This window comes from Platichthys flesus, chromosome 3 (assembly GCF_949316205.1).
Source record: "Platichthys flesus chromosome 3, fPlaFle2.1, whole genome shotgun sequence".
Taxonomy (NCBI): Eukaryota; Metazoa; Chordata; class Actinopteri; order Pleuronectiformes; family Pleuronectidae; genus Platichthys; species Platichthys flesus.
In genome coordinates, this window is record NC_084947.1 from 20,879,662 (window position 1) to 20,887,558 (window position 7,897).

The 7,897-nt window shown below is 40.8% G+C and overlaps 1 protein-coding gene across 1 annotated transcript; it reads left to right on the top strand.

Annotated features, from left to right (window-relative positions):
- Positions 1–5,075: 5,075 nt before the first annotated feature.
- LOC133942587 (uncharacterized) lies at positions 5,076–7,218 on the top strand. Its single transcript, XM_062381812.1, has 6 exons — positions 5,076–5,433; positions 5,584–5,933; positions 6,246–6,301; positions 6,385–6,482; positions 6,584–6,702; positions 6,790–7,218. Exons 1-6 carry the CDS (start codon positions 5,115–5,117, stop codon positions 7,105–7,107), a joined length of 1,260 nt encoding a protein of 419 aa, XP_062237796.1. The 5' UTR covers positions 5,076–5,114; the 3' UTR covers positions 7,108–7,218.
- Positions 7,219–7,897: the final 679 nt, after the last annotated feature.

Sequence of the window (7,897 nt, forward strand, 5' to 3'; positions counted from 1 at the left end):
AGATAGCCATTTCACAATTATTCAACCCCTTTATAATATTGTTGTTTTTAAATCTGTCTGACAGTTTTTATGGCCTAAAGTTGAGTTGAAACATAATTAAGCCTTTGGGATCTCTATTATGATCCTTAATTTGCTTCAGCTGTGAAACATATATAAACCCCACCCATGAGGTATTCAAGGTGAGTTGCAACCATGGGAAAGAAAAAGGAGCTTCCACAAAAGCTGAGAGAGGAGATTATTTCATCAAACCTGAAGGGCCTTCCTTGGGTATAAGAAGATTTCCCAAAAATGTAAATTCCAAGACACACCATTGGGAGCATTATAAGGAAGTTTAAAACTTATGGAGCAGCTTCAAACCTGCCTGGCTGTTGAAGAAAGCCCAACACTTCATCAAGGGCCCTCAGCAACTTAGTCAGAACAACTAAGAGAATACCCTGTATGACTGCAAGACACCCCCAGGATGACCTGATGAAGGCTGATACAAGTGCTGCAGTGGCAACTATAAAACGTGCACTGAATAAACAAGGACTTCATGGCCGGACTCCAAGACACACTCAGCTCTTGACCACCATCAAAAGTCAACTAGAATATGCCAGGAGGAATTTGGATAAGACGCCTGAGTTTTGGGCGACAGTTCTATGGACTGATGAAACCAAACCAGGAATTATTTGGACATATGGACCAGCGGTATGTCTTGCATGTGAAAGGCCAGGCTTATGACCAGAAGAATACCATCCCCAAGGTCAAGCCTGATGGTGGGTCATTGATGAAGTTGGGCTGTTTTGCGGCAGGAACTGGCAATCTTGATCGCATACCTGGCATCATGGATTCTCAGAAATACCAGGCCATTTTAAAGAGGAATGTGATGCCTTCTGTTGACAAATTAAACCTTGGTGATCATTGGACTCTCCATAAAGACAATGATCCAAAGCTCACCTCCAAGTCAAGCAAAGCTTGGTTGAGAAAAAGATCCTGGAATGTCCTGGAGTGGCTTTCACAGTCACCAGATTTAAATCTGATTGAAATTCTTTGGTAGGATTTAAATAAGGCAGTTGCAGCATTGAAGCCATCAAACATCACTGATCTAGAGGCTTTTTCACGTGAAAAATGGGAAAAGATTCTGATCGAAAGGGTGTAAGAAGCTTTTTTTTTTGTCATTTATTGTCTTTATCTGTCATCCACATCACTATAATGTCTTTTGAGGTGAGCGGGTTGAATATTTCTGATTGCAACTGTATACTCCCCTCTGATATTATTACATCTTATTTACAAAGGCATGCCTTGACAAGTCCTCACAGACAGAAAGCAATATGAGGTATTTTACCTTCACCAAGTGACTGCTGGAGCTGCTGTGCTCCAACTACAAAGAGAAGAGCACCATCATTTATTCAACTTCTCTTGGGCTGCTATCACAGCCAGTTCACAGCTGGCAGCAGGAGCTGAGCGCAGCGCTCTGCTCTTAAAGACATGTCAGGAGTTTGCTCTGACTCCCAGAGTTTAGTCTGTTTTGCATGCAGGGTCAGAGGAGGGAGAAACTAAGTCAAAAGTGATGAAGTTATATAATTATTCAACATCAAACCCATACGTTTACATAGAAAGCTTGTAAGGTTTTATTAGGACTGAGAGTAATAGAACGATAAAATACATTTTCTGCGAGTGGTTTTCACTTAAGGAGAATTATGAAACCCTCCTCGTGTCAGTGTCTTAAATGATAAGCTACAGAGTCAGCAGGTGATTGACTTAGCTTAATAAAAACACCACCATGTTCAGAGCAGGGCTGATTCTTGCCTGTTAGTCGGCAAAAAGAAAAGATAAAAGGTATTATTCAATATTGCGCTTGGTATGACTAAGTCCTTGTGTAAAGATATTTAATAACAGTTCCAAGAGTATGCTTTAGCTCCTGTGGTTTTCTCCAGGTCCTGATACAGCGAGTTATTAATTCTTGCTGACTTCCTCAGGAAGTATATTTTAATAGTCTTTATAAATGCTCACTTTGCCTGAGTTTCTTCAATTCCTTGTAAAACTGGTATTAATTATATAAGATTTCAGCACAAGTCTGTCTATTTCTCAGATTAATAAACTGCCTCTTACAGACAGCTTCAACAAACTGTCCCTCTTGGACCATCGGCTTTCTCTGTGAGAGACGATTTCAACAAGATGTCATGACACAAACTTGTACTGAATCACATATTCAACTCTACAAATTATTATAGCAATCTTAAGACAATATTTAATGGACGCTGGTTCTTTTAAAAAATTTTGGTTGAACTTAAGTTATTATTTTTCAAATATTGCTTACCTTTGTTGCCACTGTTTTTTTGTGATTTAATCTTTCTAAAACTAAAAGGACTAGTCACCAGAATGTATCATTGACTAGTCCTTAATCTGTGGGTTTGGCACAGTGAAGTAATAAAGCTGTGGCAGATACAGCAGATATGCAGCAGGGACTCACAGTTGTCATGCGTGACTTAAACACTGCAGCGTGGGCGCTAAAGCAGCCGACATGCAGCAAGAGCAAGAGCTGGTTAGAAACATGGCCATGCAAGTTGTCCCTGCATATATTACATATATGTAAGGCTGCCTTAAATTAGAAAATAATACCAGTGCTATGCATGACCATGGCTACACCTGTATACACTAACAATACAACTATATCACCTTAACATTTCAACATTTAACATGTTATAATAAACGATGGACACCAGGATAATAGTTCAGCTCATAACCTCTCTGAAAAATAAGAACAATTTGGGGGAACAGCTTAAAGACAAGAAAGATATAAAATAACAAGTGTGGACAGGCTGTTTTTTTTAACTGAACAGTGCCAGGCCAGCTTTCTCTCCTGTTTCTTATCTTTATGCTGAACTAAGCTCAACCATGGATTACAATTTGAGAGCCACTTTTCTAATCCCTCTGTATTTTTACTGAAACGTCTACACTTCTCACCCACACCCCTCAGTTTCCAGTATCTTATGATACCGTTCTACTTTGTGCACTTTCATCCTCCTCTCCTACTTTCGGTGACACTACTCCTTTTATGCTTACACAGCTCTGGGCACAAATGCACACACAGACACACACATTATCATGCCCCCTGGAATATAGAGCATACCTTATGTTCTAGATTTCCCTATTTTGGTTGGAGCTTGATGTCGACGCTACTGTTCAAACAACAAATAACACAACATAAAAAAACATCACTAAAACTTCTTGTCTTCGTGATAGCAGTCCAAAGACACATTGGGAGCGCTCTCTCTCACTCACATGCACAAACAGCTTTCACAGCCAAACCAAACTTACGACACAACATGTTATATTGTAAACTTGTTACATTTTAAACGATGAGCAAAATGCCATACATTTTTGTAATAGCCTTTAGTGATTTATGCCAAGCATATACTGTATGTTCATCTTGAAAGATTGATATGAACCTGACTATATGATGGAATTCAGTTTAGCTTTGCGCTCCTCCAATACATCTCTGCAGATGATGGACAGAACACCATCCATATCCCTCTCTACAAATATACCCCCACAGGATAAATGGGCAGCCATGGACTTGCTGCTGAACTTTGTTCAGTGGTGTGAGAATTCATTTTTGCAGCTTAGCATCAGGACGTGTTGATCGATTTCAGATGCCAATGTTGTCAAAGGCCAAGCTGTGGAGCAGTTTGACTTATACAAATACATGACTATTGATGGCACAAGCTTTGACCGCAGCAGAGATTTGTAGGGAGCGATAACACACATTGTTTGTATTACATGAACTCAGCCAATCACTGGTCGATGACAATTTTGTGGCAGATTTTTCCAAGTTTTTCTTTTATTGAATCTTCATAAGAATTATTAACTAGGAGTCTTAACTATCTGTTAAAAAATGGTGACAGCAGTTGTTCATATAAACATGTCACTTAGATTTGTTTAGGGTCAATTAGCTTTTAGTTTAGTTATAATTTTAAAGGGTAGAGGGGATTTATTTTAGAAATTACCTATGACCCCATATGTCACATAGAACAACATGACAATGGACAGGTAGAGTTTACTGCTTAGGAGCAGGTACAGATATATAATGAGGTCATTATATATATATATATATATATATATATAACTATAACTTATTCCACAAATGTATATTTGTATATAAAATGCCTATATTGGAAACCATTCATCTTAACGGCTTCACACTATCAAGTGTATACTTAGTGGTTCTGTAAATCTAATGCTGAGCTAAGGACATTTGGTCAAAGAATGAGTTCAATGACTTTAAACAGTGACCAGCATTCTGTAGCAGGAGTGGGGCAGTGTGCCAACAGTCAGACTGTGGACCGATGGCTTATTGTTTGGGAAGGTAGTTAGGGAATCAGTTCAGAGAACTGTTCCCATTATCCACATTAACTGTTTGATGCACAGAAGAAGGGATTTTATGGCATTGTCAGAAATCTTGAAGGTTGCCTGCCATGACAAAATCGTTTGCATGTTGGGATAGACTTCACTATGATCCTCTGCCTGACGTCCCCCCCTCTTCGTCCTCTTAAATCATGCAGTCAACCTGTACAGATTTAAAGTGCTTAAAAATGGCTCAAAACAGGTAATTAGCTATAGCAAATGGGTAGTTTCACTCTAAACGGGATATCATATGTGCATTTGCACTTGGAAAAGACCACACCCAGCACATGTATATGCCCCTTTGTGAGTGAAAAGGCCATTAAGTGTCCAGCCTCACTCTGAAATGACCACACCCAACACGTTAATAAGCCTATTTGGAAGTGAAAACATCCAATGCGCAACTCAACAGCATATAATCGATTTGCTTCATAGTTACCCAAACAAAATTGTGTATACTTTTTTTTAATTTCAAATATCATAAGGTTTTCGTCATCATCTTGCATGAATCTCAATCGCTGGAGTCAAGGTACAGAGTTGATACCAGAGCAATATTGCCGGAAATATAAGTCGGGAATGCATGTATGTGTAAGGGTTTCAATACTCTTGTCTCGCGAGGTATTCCACGTGACCATGTGCTCGCATGTGATTAGACGATCCATCTGATGACGTAGACGACTGACCAGGAAGCACATAAAGATGCGAGGGATCACCGTTCTATTTACATTTCCATGATGGAAGACCTCAGACTGAGAGTGAGGCGTGTTTGTGGACATTGTAACAATGATCTCTCTCATTCGCAGTATTATGAGCATAAAAGACAATATTTCCTTAATGGAGTTTGGGTTAGAAAATCCGAAATAGATCCAACCGATGCTGTACAGGATTCAGTGGCATCCAGTCAAGACCATACCGGAGAGATTAACGTAGCCTTGAAGTTAGAGGATCTCGAAGAAACTGAGGAAATGCATCTACTGCCCGACCACCCTGAAAACAACTCGGTACGAGAGATTCCATCAATGTACCCACCAACTGATACTTCAGACAACGGTAAGCAGCACTATGTAATGTCATAGTAATGCAATGTATCGGCTAGATACTTTTTTTGTTGATGAACAATAATGTGTCCAAAGCGTTCACATGTAAACGCATCCTGTATGTGCGGACTGGTTGTGATTAAAACATTTATATTGATTTTAGCCCACAGTGAGATTATTATCTCCAACGTAATATCCACAACGAACGATCGTCGCCTGGACTTCACCTCGCCAGTAACACCACTGAACAGCGGAGAGCATCGCGACCAGAGCGTCTCAGACAGTCCTGCACCCACATACGGGATACTCCTGGATGCGATTAATGGCTTGGCTCGCCAGATGACTGTTTTTCAAGGTGAAATGAATCAGAAGCTGGACGATTTAAGTCAAGCCGCCGCCGTGAGCCAAGCTATGATGGCTTCCCTGGACGAGCGGCTGACTCTCCTGGAGAGCAACCGTGTCAGTGTGCTGGAGCCGAAGAGGAAGAGACGGGCGCAGTGTCCAAGGCTTGCGGTAAGAGTTCAGCTAAAAGAAACAACTAAACCACGTAACTGGCAAATCTTTTATATATATATATATATGATTTATTTGTAGAAACGTCGAAACAAGACTAAATGTACAATAGTCCTCACAGATAAGAAATGAGAGGATAACATATCAGACAGCCAAATGGTGAGGATACACATTACAGTTGGATTGTGTATCACTGAAAGTTGGAATAACAAAGCAATGAATGCAGAAGTAGTGTACGTCTAAATGTTTATGTATTGTTAGAACCGGGTTGTTCATAAATGTGACATTTATATGTTCTTTTGTATTTCATAGGAAACTGTGCGACGTCTCCATAAGACGAGTGGCAAGCGCTATGACCCAGAGCAACTGTAAGACTAAAAGAAGATACGCTTTGTTTCTGTATGAAATGCGTTCACTCTCTGAACTCTTTTCTATCATATTGTTTTCACAGCGTGAGCTCCCGACACAACGAGTCCGTGACTTCACATTTGGTTGATGCTCTCGCTAAAAGTCCGGATTGGCGCACTGTACGAACCGACCTCATTGCATGTAAGTAACTGTTGTTTTAATGTGGATCTACTACAGTGATTCTGTGACTGCTTTACTTGCTTTAATAGTATTGAACTCATCCTACTCATGTTGTTTTCCAGCTGCATGTAAGACCTACTATGGGACCGTACGGAGGAACTTCTGCTACAGTCTACCAGAACATGAACATATGGGATCTGCACGGAAAAGTTCAGCTCGGTCTCGACAGAGAAGGAAGAGGGTAAGATAACTACTATCACATCAAATAATTCCTAGTTGTAAGTGTGTTGTGTCATTGAACTGTGCTGATTGTACTGATTTGCTTCAGTTGCTTGTAGCGAGGCAGAGAGTCCTGCTGCCAGATGAGTTGGAGTTCTGGAGGGGCACCACCATCGAAATGATGTCGGATGAGGAGGATGGCTCATCTGAGGGGTTGTCTGGGTGGATTGTGCGGCCTCCATCCTTCCGCAGCCAGGAGCTCAGCGACCTGTGTGCCAAACTGCAGACTAGGCTGGAAGCTGATCAGAAGTACACATTAACTCGCCACAGGCGGCTGCACACTGGGGCAGATTCGGAGAGATCTCCACCCAGAGTCTACAATCCAGAGGATGCAAAGAAACATTTCAAGCCTGAAATGAGACCCTAGATCTGGGTGTAGGCCGACTTTGGCTGACACTGCTTGGGCTTGTTTTGTTTACGCTGTAAATAAATTTTTTAATTCTACATTTACAGCATTAATGTTTTTCTCTTTGCCCAAGAAATGTATATTGACTTCATTGGTATAGTGTAGCCAATATTATTACAATGACATGGATAAATATAGCATCAAGCATCTGCAGTGCTTTTGGTATAGGATTACTAAAAATTCAAATTAATAAATATAAGCATCAATATTAATAATGATAATTTATTATTATAATTATCATTGTTAATTTGTGGGAGGGGTTTTCCCCACGTGTGTAATGCAATGACCCAGGGTGACCAATAGCAACATTTCTATCAGCCACATACGAGTGGCTCTTCGTTTCAAGGGTCCGTGGTTTCATCCAATGGCGAATCGAGAGAAGCTCTCGCCAGCGGCTTCACTTCGATTCATATACCAATTAGATCGTACCTTGGCTCCACGACGGCCCGGCGGCTCTCCCCCTTCCCCAGCCTTACATACCACAAGGAATATTTCTGAAGTAACTCACAGCATTTACACAGGATAATCAAACAGGCAGCTGTAGAATCGTTACTGCACTAGTTTATTTAAAGAAAAAGTAAAACACTTTATTTCACCTGGCTACGGACTCGAGGACCATGGACATCTCCACAACCTGAGGCAGAGGGAACGCAGCCTGGCTACAGCTACACCAAGTCCTGGACAGACACCCAGGGAGCCATGCACAGCTCCACTAAGTCCAATTACAGTGTCAATTTGAGGTCTTCTTATA

Coding starts and splice junctions, on each gene's coding strand:
- LOC133942587 (XM_062381812.1), top strand. CDS start 5,115: ATGATGGAAGACCTCAGACTGAGAGTGAGGCGTGTTTGTGGACATTGT. Junction 5,434..5,583: donor AACTGATACTTCAGACAACG/GTAAGCAGCACT, acceptor TATTGATTTTAG/CCCACAGTGAGATTATTATC. Junction 6,483..6,583: donor ACGAACCGACCTCATTGCAT/GTAAGTAACTGT, acceptor GTTGTTTTCCAG/CTGCATGTAAGACCTACTAT.